Source organism: Bos javanicus, chromosome 29 (assembly GCF_032452875.1).
Source record: "Bos javanicus breed banteng chromosome 29, ARS-OSU_banteng_1.0, whole genome shotgun sequence".
Classification (NCBI taxonomy): Eukaryota; Metazoa; Chordata; class Mammalia; order Artiodactyla; family Bovidae; genus Bos; species Bos javanicus.
The window spans coordinates 43697885-43717926 of NC_083896.1; the positions used below are offsets into that span (position 1 = coordinate 43697885).

The 20042-nt window shown below is 51.6% G+C and overlaps 3 protein-coding genes across 4 annotated transcripts in view; 2 read left to right on the top strand and 1 right to left on the bottom strand.

Annotated features, from left to right (window-relative positions):
- Positions 1-3236, bottom strand: part of TMEM262 (transmembrane protein 262) — a 4353-nt gene extending 1117 nt beyond the window's left edge. Inside the window, exon 1 of one of the 2 annotated variants that reach the window (XM_061406929.1) lies at positions 1-886. This exon is cut by the window's left edge and continues 521 nt beyond it. The gene's annotated coding sequence lies outside the window, so the exon portion shown is untranslated. Of the gene's footprint in view, positions 887-3152 lie in introns of those variants that run through there. The other variant, XM_061406928.1, reaches the window with a different exon arrangement.
- Positions 3237-3252: 16 nt separating this feature from the next.
- On the top strand, positions 3253-15119 carry VPS51 (VPS51 subunit of GARP complex). The gene is made up of 10 exons (XM_061406895.1): positions 3253-3477; positions 3942-4071; positions 11124-11270; positions 11344-11563; positions 11673-12390; positions 12757-12972; positions 13171-13389; positions 13816-13937; positions 14035-14122; positions 14735-15119. The coding sequence occupies exons 1-10, from the start codon at positions 3253-3255 to the stop codon at positions 14993-14995; spliced, it is 2346 nt and encodes a 781-aa protein (XP_061262879.1). The 3' UTR covers positions 14996-15119.
- A 92-nt stretch (positions 15120-15211) lies between these two features.
- On the top strand, positions 15212-19988 carry TM7SF2 (transmembrane 7 superfamily member 2). Its single transcript, XM_061406907.1, has 10 exons — positions 15212-15502; positions 15885-16081; positions 16187-16241; positions 16594-16788; positions 16868-16971; positions 18418-18537; positions 18627-18795; positions 18990-19070; positions 19158-19280; positions 19577-19988. Exons 1-10 carry the CDS (start codon positions 15451-15453, stop codon positions 19735-19737), a joined length of 1257 nt encoding a protein of 418 aa, XP_061262891.1. The 5' UTR covers positions 15212-15450; the 3' UTR covers positions 19738-19988.
- Positions 19989-20042: the final 54 nt, after the last annotated feature.

Here is a 20042-nt window from a genome sequence, read left to right on the forward strand (position 1 = left end):
GTAGTGTGGTCACGTTCCACAGATGAAGAACTGGGATCCAGAAAAGCGGAGGGGCATGTAGATCCTCAGGATGTCTTAGGTGCGTGAGAGGTCAGATGTGATCCCATCTGACCAGGTGAGGGCAGGCCTGAGCTGGATCACAAGCTACAAGTATTTGTTCCAACTCCTGATGTAAGGGAAGGGACCTTCTCACAACCTCCCAGGCATGGCCTGAAGAGCAACTGGCTTTTCCATCTTCTCCTAGATGTTCTTCCAACATATGATGCTGACCAGCTCTCCCCTCTGCTACCTTCCCACGCTTAGCATCTTCACACCCATCGCCTCTACTCTGCCAGGAGTCCCAGGAGAAAGCTGGGATTGGTGGCACAAAGCCTATTTTACACACAGACCTGGGGCACAGAGAGGGATTGTCTGCTCAAGTTTTCACAGACAGTAAGGGACTTGGTACTGAGACTAAGATCCAGTTCTACCCAAGGCTGTGGAATGGGCAAGAACAGAAGCCAAGAAAAGAAAATTGTGATACCTCCAGGACTGTCAACAAAATAAGGCCGAAAACTGGCCCAAAATGGTGTGGAGGGACGTGCAATCTCCCAGGAACTAAAGTAGAAAAAGTTGATTTTGAAGTTGGCCAGCCCCATTTCCTCCTGCCTTGACTGCCCCAGAAGTCCGGTCCTGGGCCTGGCCAAGATCTGAAATCTCCTGCCTTTGGAAGGAGTAAGGTTAGAACCTGACCCCATCAACCATGGTTGCTGCCCAGTGTCATTAATCACAAAACCCTCAGACCTCATCTTAACACATTGAAGGGGTGATGTCTGTTCCCCCGCTGTGTTTACACTGTTGAAATACTTGTTCACACTTTAGTTTTCATTTGAATACAGATGAACTTTTTTTTTTTTTTGGTTAGGTCTCCTACCTCAATGCCATTTTAAAAAGTTATCCAAGTAGAGTATGTTCTTGAGGAAGACTTGCATGATACACAAGCATACAGAGGACTCTTCCTCCACACCCCTCCCCCCACAGAAGTAACCCCTTCAACAGTTTGGTGAGTGGGCATCTTTTGAGTCCCTTGACGTAACTTCATACACCTGCATGTATGTATCTACATGCATAATTTTAAAAAACCATGCCACACATATTGTTAAAATATGATTTTTTAAAAGTTAACATGGGACTTCCCTGGTGGTCCAGTGGCTAAGACTCCGTATTCCCAATGCAGGTGGCCTGGGTTCAGTCCCTGGTCAGGGAACTAGATCCTACATGCCACAGCTATTACCAGGCACAACCAAATAAATATTTTAAAAGTTAAAAATATACTTGAATAAACACAACTAAGATATATTAACGCTTCAGTGAAGGGGTTTCCCCCTCACTCATGTGTAATGCATCATGAAGAGCTAGGTGTTGATAGGCATTTAAAGAAGAGTGTTAGGCCATGATTACTAGATATAAGATTGGTTGATGTCCTACAGGGCAATAAAAAACTTGAGGTTATTTTTCCACTGGATATTTCCACTGGAGATGATTCACATCTCTCCAACACTATCTAAATAGCAAGATTAAAAACAAATGTACACTTCTTTGGGTAATTAAGGAAATGGCAACCCACTCCAGTATTCTTGCTTGGAAAATCTGATGGATGGTGGAAACTGGTAGGCTACAGTCCATGGGGTCGCAAAGAGTCGGACACGACTGAGCAACTTCATATGGGTAATTAAGTAGTCCTTGGGTGGGCTTGTGAAACAATGCCCCAGTATGATACTGGGAGGTCATGCTACACTGTCTTTATTCCAACTGTTGGATAATTTTTCATAACAGTATTCTGTGATTTTTTAAGTTTATAGATTTCCTGGAGTATATCTAAATCTTTATACTTTTGTCTTCATTTTTCTTAAGATTATAGCTTCTTAAGCTGAAATCTTCACATATATATATATTTTTAGACAGTCTCTGAATATCCCATAGATTTAGGGGTCAACAAACTTTCTGTGAAAAACAAGATAGTAAATGGTTTAGGTTTTGCCCGCGCCAAAGAATAACAAAGTGGTTTCCATTCCACCCCGGACCCCCAACCCATAATATGTTTCAAAGACCACACTGACAAAGTCTTTTCTCCTTTTTCATCCATTCAAACTCAGTGTCTCAATTTGAACTCCCAAGTCTTTCCTTACCTTCAGCTCTTTACTTCAGTGAACAGCTGTACATTTGTCCCAATCAGAAACCTGAGAATTACCTTCAACACCTCCACCTAACCCCTCAAGGCAGCGCATTTCAACAGTCACTTGAAAGAAACCAAGTCTTTCAGTAGTGCATGCGCTGTAGCCTGGCCAGACTCCTCTGTCCATAGGATTTCCTAGGCAAGAATACTGGAGTGATTTGCTATTCCCTTCTCCAGGGCATCTTCCCAACCCAGGGATGGAACCCAGGTCTCCTGCATTGCTGGCAGATTCTTTACCACTGAACCACCAGGGAAGCCTTATCAGTGACTTAAGATCTACCAAGTGTGTCTTCTCAGGGTATACAGGAGTTCTCAAATTTAAGTGCATCAGAATTACTTAAAGACTTAAAAAAAGAAGCTAGGTCTGAGGGGAGCCCAGAGTCTTTACAACTCGCCGCAGGTAATTCTGAAGGCTATTCTGATGCGCGTCAGAGGACCAGGCCATGAGAGACACTTCCCTTGAGGCACTGTGGTGGTCCTTTAGTCCCTAAGTCGTGTCTTTGAGACGCCATGGACTGTAGCCCGCCAGGCTCCATGGGATTTTCCAGGCGAGAATATATGCATTTAACCCTCACAGTCCCCTTGTTAAATATGTACCCCGATGTTAGGAATGAAGGAAAAAGCTGCTGCCCACCCCCTCTCCCCTCAACAAGGCCGTGGCAGGATGCCAGGCACACGCTCTCTGGCTCCACTGGCCCGCGCTCCCTCCACTGCCTGCATCTAGCGACATAGGGTGGAAGCCACGACTCGTCCTCCTTCCGGGAAGACAGCGACCCAACCAGTTTCGCAAAATCTTTCCATCTGAGAAGCTGGAGAAGGGAGTGAGGGGGTGAGGGGGTGGGAACCCAGGGCTTTCCCGGAACCTCTGAGCTCGGGGAGAAAACATGCGGGGGAACTCTAGTCTCGAAGGACTCAAGGCTGCAGGGGGACGTTTCACCTGAAGGACTGCCTCGTTTCAACAACAACTTTATGGCTCCCGGAAGTGCCTCCTCCCTGTCCCCTGCCCAGCCTCACGCCTGTGGGCTGCACTTGGAGCCATGGCGGCGGCAGCCGCTGCGCCTGGCCCAGGGTCTGGACCTGGGGACTCCCCAGAAGGACCCGAGGCTGAGGGTCCAGAGCGTCGGCGGAAGGCGCACGGAATGCTGAAGCTTTACTACGGCCTCTCAGAGGGGGAGGCGGCGGGACGCCCCTCGGGGCCGGACCCCTTGGACCCTACAGATCTCAATGGGGCGCACTTCGACCCGGAAGTATACCTGGATAAGGTGTGTGTAGGGGGAGGGGGAACAGGCCCCCGATATATTAAGCCCCAGATCATGCCTCCGACTTTTTGCGGGGGTGTGGGAGGAAGGGTTCATAAAAGCAGGACAGCGCTGGGCGGAGCTGTAGGGGCAGAGCTGGAGGATAAGGGGGCGTGGGCAGACTTGAACTGGCCTGAAGTGGTGTGAAGTCTGAGGTCTCCTGGGCTGATGTTCAGATAGACCCGAGATAGGGGGCGTGTCCCAGGCGCTGACTGGCGTAGGAAGGACCAGGACTTGCTAAATCTGAGGTTTTGAAATGCTGACAAACCTCAAGTAGGGTCTAACCTGGTAACTCTTGAGCTATGCCACTTATAGTTTCCTTGTCTGAAATTCTTGACACGGGTGGGATCAGGATTTTCTTGCACCAAAAGCCTACCAGTTGGGGACATGCCCCCTGTCCTGGACACTAATCACCTAATTTTCTCCAGCTGCGTAGAGAGTGCCCACTGGCCCAGCTGATGGACAGTGAGACGGACATGGTGCGGCAGATCCGGGCTCTAGACAGCGACATGCAGACCCTGGTCTATGAGAACTACAACAAGTTCATCTCAGCGACAGGTGATTCCTACTGCGACACAAATCCTCACGTCCCACATCCCCCAGTTCCACCAGTGTTGGGGAAGCCAGCAGAGGGTTTAGACAGAGCAGACCCAGGTTATGGTCCTGCCCTGACGTGAATCCACTCTCATCTCTCTTAGAGCTTTTGTGGTTTGATAACCATTGAGGTAATAACTGTTCTCAGAGGGTTATTATGAGGACCAAAGGGGAGAAAAAGACATTGAAATTTTAAAAAGAAATGAATTTATCTGAAGCACTCTGACACTAAGGATGCCTCAGCAACAGTTTCTTTCATTAGTGGTAGCTTTCTTCTGTTTCAAGTCTGAATCAAGAATGGGCTTATTTCTCTCTTTCCTTTTCTCTCTCTTTTTTCCTTTCTTCCTCTTTCCCCTTTTCCTCTTCCTTTCTTTTTTTGTAAATGAAGCAAAGAGACAGAAAATGTATGTCATTAAGGGACAAAGATCATGTAAAGACTTCCCCGCACCCCCTTCTGTTCCCTTTATTCTCTGTTCAAGACAGTGTTAGGCAGTGTTCATCTTTCATCCACGCTAGCTTCCATGTTGTGTTGGGGAAATGCACTGCTCAGACTTCTGTAATAATTTTGGACCCACATATACTTAGTCCTAGAGGCAGATCTCATGGGTCTACCTGCAGTGTATATTATCTTTACTCTGAGTGAGATGAAATGAACAGGAGATGGGGTGACCTGACTTTTGATTTAAAAGGACCCTTCTGTCCCCTGTTGAAAATGGACGATAGGGAGGCAAGAATGGTAGAGACACCCATTAGAAGGCTGTTTTAAAAGTCCAGGCAAGATACTGGTTGTATGGACCAGGGTGGGTACAGTGGAAAAGTAGAATGGCTCAAGATTCTTAAAAGTTGGTTAGTTGAGGGATCTGGAGTTCAGAGAAGGCTGGAACTTGAGACACAAGTGGAACAAGATGAGATCTAGGGAGGGAGTGTACAGAGAGAAGAGGTCTGAGGACTGAAGCTTGGGGCATCCTAAGATTTGGAAGTCACGAAGAAAAGGAAACTTTTCCAAATCTTCTTTTTCAAAGGAGCAAACGTTTGAGAAATTTGAGAACAACCAGGACCCTGGGTGTCTTAGAAGATAAATGAAGAAAAGCATTCTAAGAAATTGATAAGCTTGACCAATATGTTAGCTCATGGAGTGCTCATCAGTGGTGCAAGAGAGGGAGAAACTACAGAAGCAAGGTCGTCAGGAAAGGAGGGGGGTTGAGCAGTGCACAGTGGAGAGGTTCGCCTGAACACAAGGCCAGGAGCCCATCTACTGTAGCAGGAGGGAAAGCAGACTGTGGCCAGAGCCAGTCAGGTGGATAGGTTGGTAGAGTTCAACTAGAGACCTTCCAGAGCACATTAAGGAATCTAACCTTTATCTAAAGCATACTTAGCTAATCAAGCTGTTGTGATTTTTGTTTTGAAAAGATCCCTCTGGTTCCTAGCTGCATTGGAAGGAATAGATTGGAGAGGTGGTTAGAGTGAGGCCATTTCAGTAGCCCAGACCAGAGATTCTGGGAGCTTACTCCAGATGATAATGGTGGAGATAGACAGTGATGAGTAAACTGAGAGTGTTAGGGGCACCACTGGCAGGACATGGTGTTGAGGAGCTTTGAATAAACAGAATGCCCTAGTTTCAGCGTGAACACTGGATGGCGGATGTGGTGCCCGAGAAACTGCAAGATCTGGTGTAAGAGTGGAAACGTAACGAGCTAGGTTTTTTCTTGTTTTTGTTTTTAAGGGGAGTAAGGCATGACATGAACCTGGAGGAGCCTGTGGGGCCACATTAGGAGGGCCCTTTGTAGACAAGATAAGGATTATGGTCTTTATCATAAGAACTCTAGAGATACTTCTCCCAAAAAACAACCAGAAGAGAGTTGGGATAGTAGTACCAATTCAGACAAAATAATATGTAAGACAAAAATTGTTACTAAAGAGAAAGAAGGACATTTTATAATAGTGAGCTCATTAAGATGTTAACGAATATAAACACACATGGACCTAACAACAGAATCCCAGATACATAAAGCAAAATTGGATAGAATTAAAGGCAGAAAAAAGAAATTCAGCAATAATAGTTAGAAATGTCCATATCCCACTTTCAAAAATGGAGCGAACAGTTAGAAAGACAGCAAGAAAATAGAAGGCTTAAACAGCACTTACTCAGGGAGTTTAAACTGGGGCTCTGTGACAACCTAGAGGGGTGGGATAGGGTAGGAGGTGGAAGGGAGGTTCAAGAGGGAGGGGACATATGTATACTTATGGCTGATGCATGTTGACGTATGGCAGAAATCAGCACAAGACTGCAAAGCAATTTACCTTTCAATTAAAAATAAATAAATTTTTAAAAACAAAAAACAACACTTAAACCAAATGGACCTAACAGGCACATACAAAACCCTCTCCTGCAACAACAGCAGAATACACATTCTTCTTAAGTGTACATGGAACAGTCTCCAGGATAGACCATATCGTAGGCCATACAAGTCTCAATAAATTTAAGAGGATTGGAATCAAGTGATTAGTGTTCTCTGAACATAGTGGAATTCAATTATAAATCAATAACAGAAAGGAATTTGAGAAATTCGCAAATTTGTCAAAATTAAACAGTATGCTCCTAAGTAACCAATGGGTCAAGGAAAAATCACAAAGAAATCAGAAAATGCTTTGAGATGAATAAGCATGAAAACAACATTCCAAACCCTATGAGATGAAGCAAAAGCAGTGCTCAGAGGGGAATTTATATCTGTAAATGCTTACATGAAAAAAGAGAGGACTTCCCTGGTGGTCCAGAGGTTAAGAATCTGCCAGCCAGTGCAGGGGCCATGGGTTCGAGCCCTGGTCCAGCAAGCTTCCACATGCCTTGGGGCAACTAAGCCTGTGCGCCACAACTACCGAAGCCTGTGAGCTCCAGAGCCCGTGCTCCGCAACAAGAGAAGCCTCCTCAGTGAGGAGCCCATCCTCCGCAACAAGAGAAGCCTCCTCAGTGAGGAGCCCACGCACCGCAACTAGAGAGCAGCCCCTGCTCACGCAACTAAAGAGAGCCTGTGCACAGCAACGAAGACCCAACGCAGCTGAAAATAAAAGTTTTAAAAACAGATCTTAAATCAATAACCTACTACCTAAGAAAGTTAAGAGGAAAAATGTGCAAACTAAACCCAAAGAAAGTAAAAGTCAGGAAATAATAAAGATTAGAATTAAGAGCATAGAAAACAATAGAGAAAATCAGTGAAACCAAAAGTTGGTTCTTTGAAAAGCTCAACAAAATTGACAAACCTAGCTAGACCAAGAAAAAAATGAGAGAATATTCAAATTACTACAACCAGGAATGAGAAAGGGGATGTTACCACCTGTACAAGTTTAAGACTTGTACATTGAAAACTAAAACAGTTTGAAAGAAATTAAAGGATCCCTAAATAAGTAAAAAGATGTCCCATATTCATAGACTAGAAAACTTATTTTATATTTAAGGTGGCAATACTTCCAAACTGATCTACAGATTCAGTGCAGTTCTTATCAAAATTCCAAATTCCTTTTTTTTTTTTTTGCGTAATTGACGAACTGATCCTAAAATTCATAAGGAAATGCAGGAGATCCAGAATAGCCAAAAAATCTTGAAAAAGAACAAAGTTGGAGGACTCAGACTTCTTGGTTTCAGAATTTACTACAAATCTAGAAAATCATGACAGTATAATACTGGTATAGGGTAAGCTTTCAGATTAATTGAATAGAATTTTTTTGGTAATAACTAGTTTATTAGTAATTATAAATAATAGCAACTTTGGCTAATACTAGATAATATTTATTGAGTGTTTAATGTAAAACCACTGATTGGGGTGCTTAACATATATTAGTTAAATTCTTACACATATATGAAGTAGTTAACCATATATCCATTTTACAAATGGGGAAACAGGTAATGAGATGCTAAATAACTCAGTCAAAATTTTATAGGTGAAACACAATGTTTAATGCCTTGTTTCAAACACAAAGCAAATCTAAAAATAACTTTAAAAAATCAGGTTTTTTGTCCTAGTACCTGTAGTAGCTTTTGAAAGAGCTACATGTCTATAAAAGATAAACATTATCATGCATAATAAATACATTCCTAAATGGATCACTTTTATGTTTGAATATTATTTAACAAGTGAAAAATAAAACCATGACAATTAGAAAGTAGACAAATAGATGTAAAAAAACATTGCCATAAAGGAGAAGTAATAATTCAAGAAAGTGTAGCAGGCCTTCCCTGGCGGCTCAGTGGCAAAGAATCCATCTGCCAATGCAGGAAACTTGGGTTGTATCCCTGGTCCAGGAGGATCCTACACGCCACGGAGGAGCTAAGACCATGTGCTACAGTGACTGAGCCAGTGCTCTAGAGCCTGGGAACCGCAACCGCTGAGCCCTCGTGCCGCAGCTACTGGAAGCCTGCACTCCCTCGAGCCGTGCTCTGCAACAAGAGAAGCCCCTGCAATGAGAAGCCCAAGCACCGCAAGAAAGAGTAGCCCCCACTTTCTGCAACTAAAGAAAAGCCCGAGCACAGCAACGAAGACCCAGCTTCCTTTGTTTGGATTTCCTTTTTTGCTCCAATAGTTGACAAGAATGAGGATTTTCTCTAAATAATGGGATCTTTTTATTTTTTAGTTTTGTTATTAATCTCCAATTTCATTGCATTGTGATCAGAGAATCCTTTTTGTATCTTTTCAGTTTCTTCTGTAAATGTATTGAGATTTCTTTTATGACCTGATACATGGTAAGGTTTTGCTATATTATGGAATCTTAAATATAAATCAAGTAGGTCTTCCATATTGTGTTATTTAGGTCTTCTGTAGCTTCATTTGGCTTTTGTCTTTTTGATCTGTCATGGATTGGCGGAAGTGGGTTAAAGTCTCCTATAATAGATATGTTTCAGTTTCATCCTCATTGCTGTCTGTTACGCATATTGATGATGAGTTCCAGAGTGGAGTTAGGAAAGTCAGTTGGGAAATACTACAAGTATTTAGATAAAAAATGATAGTGGCTTGGAGAGAACATGTTGGAGGTAAACTTTACACAACTTGCTGATGGACTGAATGTAGGGTAAAGGAGAGAGAAGAATCAAAGACGACTCTTAAGAAATGGCAAGGAGCCAGAATGGAAAAGACTAGTGGAGGAACAGGTTTGGGGAGAGTCAGGAATTCTGTTTTGGACCTGTCATATTTGAGGTGCCCGTTTGCCATCTGCATCATGGTATTAAGTAAGTTGTTAGCAGGGCTCTGGTCAGGCCCGGAGGCAGAAATGTCTGAGTCATCACAGCTGTGGGACTGGAGGAGACCCCACAGGGGTCCATTCACTCTGCAGATTTGGAAGGAGTTGATGTTTACTTGTATTTTCTCTGTGAAGTGTGAATCAGGGTCACCATTTGAGAGTTGAGGGAATGTATTGGAGTTTTGAGGACTGAGGAGGAAATGTTAGTTTGGAAAATGGGAACACAGATTCATCTGAAGGATGGCTGACCAATACGTAGTGCTGCTTTGGGACCTAAGTCCTATTCAGTAACATTAAGGGGAGGCCAGGTGGTGTGATTTTGTGGCCCATTTTCAACTGTTCCTTCTTAGGCGGTGGGTTGCTAATTGGGCTTAACCTGTGGTAAGGTCTTGCTGATAAATAATGGGAGTCAGGGTCAAGAGAGGCAAGGGGGCTTGCAAATGGGTGACAATGCTGGTGGGGGCCCACCGATTCTAAGAAGAGTGAGCAGGGAAGTGCAGCCATGAGAGGTATTACAAATAGTGACCAGTGGTTGGGCCAGTGGGTCTGGAGTTCCTGAAAAAGCCAAAGGAATTTTAGAGTGTGGTCCACAGGATGAGTGGTTGGAATTACAGAAGGCAGTGAGACTTGAAGCTGAAGTTTGATTTTATTTAATGTTTTTAAATTAAAAAATATATTTATTTTTGGCTGCTCTGGGTCTTTGTTGCCATGCAAGAGCTTCATCTAGTTGTGGCCAGCAGGGACTACTATCCATCTCAGTGCACAGACTTTTCATTGAGGCGGTTTGTCTTGTTGGGGAGCACCAGCTCTAGGGCACACAGGCTTCTGTACTGGCGGCTCATGCACTCAGAAGTTGTAGCACTCCAGCTTAGTTGCTCCTCAGGATGTGAGATCTTCCCAGACCAGGGATCGAACCTGTGTCCCTTGCATTGGCAGGCAAATTCTTAACCACTGGACCACCAGGGAAGCTTTGAGGTTTTAGAGGCAGTTCTTAGTGAGGGCAAGGAGAGGGTGGCATGGATGAGACAGAGGCAGGAATTGATGGAGTTAAGGAGGTCAGCAAACAATCAGGAATGTCCTAAGCTTTATCCTTGTGGATGCTCAAGGTGAGTGATCCCGAACTGAGAGGCATGGCAAAGAGGACAGTGGGATGGCAACAAGAAGGGGTGTGGTTTGATGCCATGGTCTTCAAAGGTAGGAGAAGAAGAATCTGTGTAGGAGCTTTAAGGGGCCAAGCCCTGAGGCACCTGGGTGGAAAGGAAGAACAGCCTCTTTAGGTAGGTTTCTGTCAGGACTGAAGAGGAAGGGCCCTTCAGAAACGGTCAGCCATGTTCCAGAAGGCCAACGGCTTGGAAGGCCAGGAAAAAGATAAAGGTGCACAAGTATTTACTCTCTGCCCTGTGCCAGGCAGGGTGCTGGGCATAGAGGATGCCCCTGGGACCCAGCGGACAGGTCCTTGTACCCTCCTTTGAATCTGGGCATCTTCTGAGAGCAAAGACTGCCGCTTCATGGGCTATCTTCTCTCTGCATCCAAGCTTGGGGCACACAGGGGGTGCCCAAAAAACCTTAGGGGCACTGACATGACACCTCACCCTGGCTCCTTGTGACCAAGCACCACTGCCGCCCATTTCAAGCACCAAGTCATCCATGTGACCCTCCAGGAGTGAGCTCAGGCGCGTCCGGGGAGGGGGTAAGTGTGTGAGAGCACCCGGGCCGCGTGTCAAGCTGAGAGTCCCGCCTGCGCCCCTAGTCATCCGCCTTTCCCTCCTGCGCCCCTGTCCTCCCAGACACCATCCGGAAGATGAAGAACGACTTCCGGAAGATGGAGGACGAGATGGACCGGTTGGCCACCAACATGGCGGTGATCACGGACTTCAGCGCGCGCATCAGCGCCACGCTGCAGGACCGCCACGAGCGCATCACCAAGCTGGCAGGTGGGCCGCGCCCCAGAGCCCGTGTTAAAGTGGGCCACCCTTGAGGCTGACACCACCTCCGCCTGTCCCCCAGGGGTCCACGCGCTGCTGCGGAAGCTGCAGTTCCTCTTCGAGCTGCCCTCACGTCTCACCAAGTGCGTGGAGCTGGGCGCCTACGGGCAGGCCGTGCGATACCAGGGCCGCGCGCGGGCCGTGCTGCAGCAGTACCAGCACCTGCCCTCCTTCCGCGCCATCCAGGACGACTGCCAGGTCATTACGGCTCGCCTGGCCCAGCAGCTACGGCAGCGCTTCAGGTGTGGGTCCCGGGCCACCATGCCACTGCCGCTGGGCTCCCGGGTCTGCTCCTCCCCTACCCCCCGAATTCTGTCTTCCTGCCCTTCACCTCCGTCTCCCTTCCTGCAGGGAGGGTGGCTCTGGCGCCCCTGAGCAAGCTGAGTGCGTGGAGCTGCTGCTGGCCCTCGGCGAGCCTGCAGAGGAGCTGTGCGAAGAGTTCCTGGCGCATGCCCGAGGGCGGCTGGAGGAGGAGCTGAGAAGCCTGGAGGCTGAGCTGGGGCCCTCCCCTCCAGCTCCAGACGTGTTAGAGTTCACTGACCACGGCGGCAGCGGCTTCGTCGGTGGCCTCTGCCAAGTGGCAGCGGCCTACCAGGAGCTGTTTGCCGCCCAGGGCCCGGCTGGCGCTGAAAAGCTAGCAGCCTTTGCCCGGGAGCTGGGCAGCCGCTACTTCGCGCTGGTGGAGCGGCGGCTGGCGCAGGAGCAGGGCAGCGGAGACAACTCCCTGCTGGTGCGGGCGCTGGACCGCTTCCACCGGCGTCTGCGCGCACCCGGGGCCCTGCTGGCTGCTGCCGGGCTGGCGGAGGCCGCCACTGAGATCGTGGAGCGCGTGGCCCGCGAGCGCCTGGGCCACCATCTGCAGGGCCTGCAGGCGGCCTTCCTGGGCAGCCTGACGGATGTGCGGCAGGCACTGGCCGCCCCTCGAATTGCTGGGAAGGAAGGCCCCGGCCTGGCAGAGCTGTTAGCCAATGTGGCCAGTTCCATCCTGAGCCACATTAAGGCCTCGCTGGCTTCTGTGCACCTCTTCACCGCCAAGGAGGTGTCTTTCTCCAACAAGCCCTACTTCCGGGTACGGCCTGTCCCTGGGCATCCTTTTTTTTTTCCTTTTTGTGGCATTCTTTTGTTCATCCTGCATGTGACTTGACAGCTCCAGGGCCCTCAGTCTTTGCCTCACGCCGACTGGATGTGGTTTCAGGCTGTCTTGAAGACTGCCACAGCCTGGAGGGGTGGGACAGGCTCTGAGGGCATTTGCCAGCAGGGTCCCCAGTGCAGGCTTTGCCCCCTTGCAGTCCCTTCTCCAACCAGGGGATCTGCTCTCGGGTACTGGAAACAGGATGAGAGAGGCCAGGGCACTTGGGGTCCCAGTAGAACATCACTGGCAGCCTCTGCCTGGAAGAGGGGACCTGCTGTGTATCTAGGCCCCTCCTCCTCACAGGGCGAGTTCTGCAGCCAGGGTGTCCGTGAGAGCCTCATCGTGGGCTTCATCCGCTCCATGTGCCAGACGGCTCAGAGCTTCTGCGACAGCCCCGGAGAGAAGGGGGGTGCCACGCCACCTGCCCTGCTCCTGCTGCTCTCCCGCCTCTGCCTGGACTACGAGACAGCCACCATCTCCTACATCCTCACCCTCACCGATGAACAGTTTCTGGTGCAGGTGAACTGCTAGCCCATAGCAAGGTGGGGGTGGTGATGCTAGGAACGCAGGAGACTGGCCAGTGCCCTCACAGTTAGGGCTGCCTGTGCCCAACTCGGCCTCCCCCTTGCCAAGCCTGTGCACAGCTCCTTGTGGGCACTGGCTGCAGAGCTGCCCCCAGGACCCACTGACTGCCTGTTCTCTGCATCCGTGGCTCAGGACCAGTCTCCAGTGACGCCCGTGAGCACACTGTGTGCGGAGGCCAGGGAGACGGCACGACGACTGCTGACCCACTACGTGAAGGTGCAGGGCCTAGTCATATCGCAGATGCTGCGCAAGAGTGTGGAGACACGGGACTGGCTCAGTACCCTGGAGCCTCGGAACGTGCGTGCTGTCATGAAGCGGGTGGTGGAGGACACGACAGCCATCGATGTGCAGGTGCTGCCCCAGGCTGGCCGGCGGTGCTGGGGGAACAGCCCTCTAAGGATCAAGACAGCTGGGGTCAGGCAGTGCCTGCATCTCTGGCCTCCTTCCTCTCAGCCATGGTGGCATCATCACCCCCATTTCACCTCAGAGGAGGAAGCTGAGGCCCAGAGTCACTGGGGAAATCAGGGCAGGGTGGACACTGAAGATTGGGCCTCAGTACCAATTCATGTTCCACCTTTGCTGCACTCCACTGGTTCTATAAATAATGACTGGGTACCAGCGAGGTACAGCCCCTGGCTGCCCCTCCACACCCCAACCACCCTGTGTTTATTTTATAACATGTGATTCTTGTAACATGAGTGTAACTTAGAGCATCCTTGATGGGCTGCAAGTTCCCCCATGCTTTGGCCTCCTTGCAGTTCCTCCTTCTGCCACCAGGTGGGGCTCCTGTATGAGGAGGGCGTTCGGAAGGCCCAGAGCAGCGACTCCAGCAAGAGGACCTTCTCGGTTTACAGCAGCTCCCGGCAGCAGGGCCGCTACGCACCCAGCTATACACCCAGGTCTGAGTGGTCAGGGTAGCCCCGGGGGCGGTGGGGGTGGAAGAAGGAAGACTGGGGTGCGGGGGTGGGCTCTGACTTCTTGTCTCCCCCCATCCAGTGCCCCAATGGACACCAACCTCTTGAGCAACATTCAGAAACTGTTCTCTGAGCGTATTGATGTGTTCAGCCCTGTGGAGTTCAATAAGGTTCGAATTCCCCAGTGACCCTGCCTTCCCTGGGCCCCTTGGGAAGGTCAGCTGAAGCAGCTCCACACTGGTCCCAGGAAGCCCTGGGACTCAGTCCCCTCGTCTCTGTTCCTGGGAAATGTGTCTAGGAAAGTGCTCACCCAGTGCCCCACCATGACCATCTCATCGCTCTTGGCCTTGCCCTGGGTGTGCTCTAAGCCTGCGTCTGAGGGGTCACCTAGTCTGCTTCTTTGGCCTTTGTTCTTACACCCTCCATAGTCGTGGCTCTTCCCTGGGGATTGCTGTTCACCCCATGATCTCTGTCCTCACCCAGCCCACGCTCAGGGACCTGGTGCTCTCCCTCCAACGTAGTAAGCCTTTCCCTCCGTATGTCCATGCTGACCCCATCTCTGCCTCAGATCGCTGGGCCCTCCTTGTCTGCTCCCCTCCAGGTGATGAGGCCAACATCCTATTTCCCTCTTACCTGGGTTCTGGGACTTTCTACCCCATCACAGCTGCTGGCATTTTACTGGCTCCCTGGCCCCTGCACGGAACGCGGGTGCCTTCAGGGATCTAGTACCCCTCCCCAGCACCTGCTGTAGCGGCTCTGCATCCCCGTGTCCCTGTCCACAGGTGTCGGTGCTGACCGGCATCATCAAGATCAGCCTGAAGACACTGCTGGAGTGCGTGCGGCTGCGCACCTTTGGGCGCTTCGGGCTGCAGCAGGTGCAGGTGGACTGCCACTTCCTGCAGCTCTACCTGTGGCGCTTCGTGGCTGATGAGGAGCTTGTTCACCTGCTGCTGGACGAAGTGGTGGCTTCAGCTGCCCTGCGCTGCCCGGACCCAGTGCCCATGGAACCCAGTGTCGTTGAGGTCATCTGTGAGCGCGGCTAGGCTCCGTCACGGCCATGCACGGGCTTGCCCAGTCGCCTCAATCCGCCCATCCCCTGGTCTCCTGCCCCAGCGGCCCTTCCCCTCAAGCTCTGCCTACTGCCTAATAAAGTCGTGCTGCCTCCTCCTCTCTGTCGCTTGCGGGGAGGCGGGGCGGGACTTGGAGGACTGGGGTGGAGCTGTGAGCCTGCCTGAGACTGCAGAGGCGGCTTTGGAGGTGCTCACGTTGGTCTCGCCCCCGAGAGCCGATTGGCTGACCCGCTGGGCCCAGCATGGGCCGGGGGCGGGTCCATTTAAAGACCTCGGGACAAAAGCGGTCGCTGTCTGCTGCCTAGACAGGTGCAAGCCCAGCTGGGCTCGGTCCTCCTCGGCAGTGAGCCCATCTCCTGGGGGATGGGGTGGGCTGTGTTTCCTTGACAGACGTTTGAGAGGTTCCAGCCCCCAGCACAGCGGAGACCATGGCCCCTCCTCAGGGCTCTCGGGCCCCGCTGGAATTCGGAGGACCCTTGGGTAATGGGGCAGAGAGGGGGTACTTAAGGCCTGAGACTTACAGGGAGAACTGGAGGGTTGAGCTGTGAACAGGGATCTGAGGGTGAAAGACTTTGCGGGGTATCGGGGGGCAGTGGGATCTAGGGGTTTGCAGGGGAGTGTCGGGAGAAGGGGCTGCAGAGCTGGGGATTTGTGCAGTGGAGGACTGGGAGGACTAGAGGAAATAGGAGCGGAGTCCTCTAGAGAAGCAAGATAGAAGTCAGAGAACGGGACCAAGGGCTGAGAACCGGATATGGAAGAGGGCAATGGGAATGCCAAGGGAGCCCTGGATACGAAAGGGTGCCTGTGGGGGTCAGGGAGAGCCGGAGAGCGGACCCCCGGACGCGATCGCTCCCTTCCCCAGGCGCCGCGGCGCTGATGCTGCTGCTCCCGGTCACTATGTTCCACCTGCTACTGGTGGCCCGCTCGGGCCCGGCGCGCCTCCTGGGCCCACCCCCCTACCTGCCGGGACTGGAGGAGCTGTGGAGCCCGTGGGCGCTGTTGCTCTGTCTCACCTGGCTCGGCCTGCAGGCGGCGCTCTACCTCTTGCCGGCGCATAAGGTGTGGCCTCTGCTCGCGAACGCGCGGGGGAGGCGGCGGAGGGCAGGGGCTCGGCGAGAAGGAAGGACCCCCTCAACCCTTATCAGAACCGCTTTGTGCCCGCAGGTGGCTGAGGGGCAGGAATTGAAGGACAAGAGTCGACTGCGCTACCCCATTAACGGTGCCTGGGGGGGCTAGGTCCTTGAGTGGAGCTGCGGGTTTGGGGGGTGGAGCCCCAGGCCCAATGGGAAGGTCATGGAGATGCGCCCGCGACCCCAAACTCTTATTTTGCTCCTCTTTTACACCCAGGACAGACATAGGGGGTTTCATTGGTTCTCTCCACACGCCTCCTTCCTCCATTCCTAGCACTCAGAGAAGTGGCTGGGGTGACCCTCCAAGAGCCAAAGTGTCAGATTACTGGCTAGGTCTGCAACCTCCCTGGGCTTTAGGCTGTGTGTGTGTGTGTGTTTAGGGGTGGGGGCGGCGGAGGTGGAGGGTCTCAATCCCAGGACTCACCATGTGTTGCGGTTCAGGCTTCCAGGCCCTGGTGCTGACAGCCCTCTTGGTGGGCCTGGGGGTGTCAGCCGGGCTGCCCCTGAGCGCGCTCCCGGAAATGCTCTTGCCCTTGGCGTTTGCGGCCACCCTCATTGCCTTCATCTTCAGCCTCCTTCTGTATCTGAAGGCTCTGCTAGCCCCTGCCTCGGCCCTGGCACCTGGAGGGAACTCAGGTGAGAGGAGACCCAGTCGGGGAAGGATAGAGGCAGACGGGGGTGCTGGCTTGCACCTTCACCCTCCATTATTCTCCAGGCAATCTCATTTACGACTTTTTCCTGGGACGGGAGCTCAACCCGCGCATCTGTTCCTTTGACTTCAAATATTTCTGCGAACTGCGGCCTGGCCTCATCGGCTGGGTATGCTGGGCATGGCTAAGTGGGCCTCCAACCAGGGGGAGGGGTGGGATGGGTGAGCAGTGCCTGGGCAGGGCAGGGCCAAAATTGTGCTGACATGTCGTTAATCATTCCACAAATATTTGTTGAGTTCATCATGTGCTCTAAGCACTGCTCCAGGTACTGGGAGACAAAACAAAAAGATAGTTACAGGGAAGAAAGAAAAAAAGTCTGTCTTCATGAAGCCTACATTCTAATAGGAATAAAATGTGTCACATGTCAGGGGATGAGGAAAAAGCACAGAGGGAATTAGGAGAGACAATTTTAAATAAAGCTGTCAAGTGCAAAATCTATTTTGAAGAGATGATTCTGTGCTGCTAGAGGTCAGAACGGTGCAGAACTTCAAACTCATCAGTGGACTTAGGAACCTATCCATCGTTGGTGGCCTTGACAACAGCCAACTGTGTTTTTTGTTTATAATCACGCATACTGGTCTGTGGTCACGATTTCCTGAAGCGTGTCTTGGGCAAGGTCCCCGTCACCCTGGAAACTGCTTCATCCAGAGGCGGGAGGAATGCTGAGTGCCCATCAGGGGCCTGGATCCTGGCCTTCGAGGCTATTTCTTCATGTGTGAAATGGAGTAAGAGCTTCCTCCCAAGATTATGGTGAGGATTAGAACTGGTAGCCTGACTGACAGCACCAAGCCCAGTGTGCTACCTGAATGGGGACGCTCAGTACAGATTCGATGCCAGCTAGTCATTACTGCGGAGAAGGCAATGGCACCCCACTCCAGTACTCTTGCCTGGAAAATCCCATGGACGGAGGAGCCTGGTAGGCTGCAATCCATGGGGTTGCTAAGAGTCGGACATGACTGAGCGACTTCACTTTCACTTTTCACTTTCATGCATTGGAGAAGGAAATGGCAACCCACTCCAGTATTCTTGCCTGGAGAATCCCAGGGACAGAGGAGCCTGATGGGCTGCCGTCTATGGGGTCGCACAGAGTCGGACACGACTGAAGCGACTTAGCAGCAGCAGCAGCAGTCATTACTGAGTACTTCCTATGGCCAAACACACATGCTGAGCACTGCACACACATTAGGTCCATGATTATCTCCATTTTCTACGTGGAGGCGGGAAAGGAGGGTGAGCCTTAGAGAGGGTGAGCAGCTTGCCCAGGAGGCAAAGCTGAGATTCAAAACCAGGTCTGATTTAACTCTCAAGCCTGCAGTGTCCAGTTGCTCCCTATGCTGCTCTCCCAAAGGGAATACTGAAAACAGGTCAGGAGGCGGACAAATGCAGTCTCTCTGCCCCTGGGGACATGGCTGGAGCCACTCAACACAGGCCTGGAGAGTTAGCGACGGAGAGCTGAGACAGGGGACAGGCTGGTCGCTGCCTTTCCAGCTCTGTCATCTTTGCAGAAGTGGACTGGGGACGGACTGCCCTGTCTCACCCTCTGCCTAACCCCCAGGTCCTCATCAACCTGGCGTTGCTGATACAGGAAGCAGAACTTCGGGGGAGTCCCTCGCTGGCCATGTGGCTGGTCAATGGCTTCCAGCTACTGTACGTGGGTGATGCCCTTTGGTACGAGGTGAGGCAGGACGGGGCCGAGGAGGCAGGGGAGGGTGCCTGAGGACTTTGCGGGGACTAAGCCAGTGTGTCTGGGTCCTGTCCCTGCAGGAGGCAGTCCTGACCACCATGGACATCATCCATGACGGGTTTGGCTTCATGCTGGCCTTTGGGGACCTCGCCTGGGTACCCTTCACCTACAGCCTGCAGGCCCAGTTCCTGCTGTATCACCCACAGCCTCTGGGGTGGCCCCTGGCCTCATTCATCTGCCTCATCAATGGTCAGTGGGGAAGGAGCATTCCCCTTCCCCTTTCATTATTTATCGAGCACCCCCTGGGTAGGTGCTAAGCCTCACATGCTTCTTTAAAGCTAAGGGCTGGGTCCTCGGTCTCCTGGCAGACTGAGTCTAGGCTGTGGGTAGTTGGTCAGGGTCAGATGGAAGGCCCCTGACCACCTGCTCATGCTTTCCCCCAGCTGTTGGTTACTACATCTTCCGTGGAGCCAATTCTCAGAAAAACACCTTCCGAAAGAATCCTTCTGATCCCAGAGTGGCTGGTGAGCTGGGTTTCTTGGGTGCCATGAGTGAGATGGGGCAGCTGGATTTCCAAGGGTCCCCCCATCCCGCTATGTGTCTTTCTCCAGACCTTGAGACCATCTCTACAGCCACAGGGCGACGGCTGCTGGTGTCCGGGTGGTGGGGTATGGTCCGCCATCCCAACTACCTTGGAGACCTCATCATGGCTCTGGCCTGGTCCTTGCCGTGTGGTGAGTGATTTGAGAGGGGCTACAGGTGTGTGTGTGGGGGGGGGCCAAGGTAGAGGATGCCCAGTCTGGGTGCAGAATGGACAACAGGGTTGCACCCCAGTGGAGGGAGTAATCAGGAAGCTGGGGATGCACTCAGGCTGTGGTGGGCAGACCTCTGAAACAGCCTAGCATGCCAGCTCTCCCTGCAGACTTTGACCCTTTCAGCATTGAGCCGATGCCCCCGTGGGCCATTAGCAGCGGAAACGTTTGTGAACCGGTAGGCTGGCTGAGTGGTCAGAAAACCCCCTTCCCCACAGGGGTGTTCCACCTGCTGCCCTACTTCTACTTCCTCTACTTCACCGCGATGCTGGTGCACCGTGAGGACCGGGATGAGAGGCAGTGTCGGCAGAAGTACGGCCTGGCCTGGCACGAGTACTGCCGGCGTGTGCCCTACCGAATCGTGCCCTACGTCTACTGAAGCAGCGCCAGACACCCCAGGTCGGGGCACGTGCCAGCCCGGCTGACGGCACACTGGGCACCAGGAGCCCGGACGCGCCCGGGACACAAGGGCCTGTACCCTACCCTGCCCTGAGCTCCAAAACACTGGGATGAACAGCCTGACAGGTGGCCGGAGCAAGGGGGAAACGAAGCCAGTGCTCCCAAATGGAGTGTGTGTGTGTAGGGGGGGGTGTGCTGCTCTTCCTCCTTAGATAAACAGCTGGAATCCTTGGTGCTGCTTCTCTCCCTTTCTGGGGCCAGGCTGTTTAAAGACTGGCTGGGTCA

What these genes read in the sequence shown, in the direction of transcription:
- TM7SF2 (XM_061406907.1), top strand. Translation starts at nt 15,451, where the DNA reads ATGGCCCCTCCTCAGGGCTCTCGGGCCCCGCTGGAATTCGGAGGACCC. An exon ending in GGCCTGGCCTCATCGGCTGG is followed by an intron (nt 16,972 to 18,417) that starts GTATGCTGGGCA and finishes CCTAACCCCCAG; the next exon opens with GTCCTCATCAACCTGGCGTT. An exon ending in GGCCTGGTCCTTGCCGTGTG is followed by an intron (nt 19,281 to 19,576) that starts GTGAGTGATTTG and finishes CCTTCCCCACAG; the next exon opens with GGGTGTTCCACCTGCTGCCC.
- VPS51 (XM_061406895.1), top strand. Translation starts at nt 3,253, where the DNA reads ATGGCGGCGGCAGCCGCTGCGCCTGGCCCAGGGTCTGGACCTGGGGAC. An exon ending in CGGAAGTATACCTGGATAAG is followed by an intron (nt 3,478 to 3,941) that starts GTGTGTGTAGGG and finishes AATTTTCTCCAG; the next exon opens with CTGCGTAGAGAGTGCCCACT. An exon ending in CGACAGCCATCGATGTGCAG is followed by an intron (nt 13,390 to 13,815) that starts GTGCTGCCCCAG and finishes TTCTGCCACCAG; the next exon opens with GTGGGGCTCCTGTATGAGGA.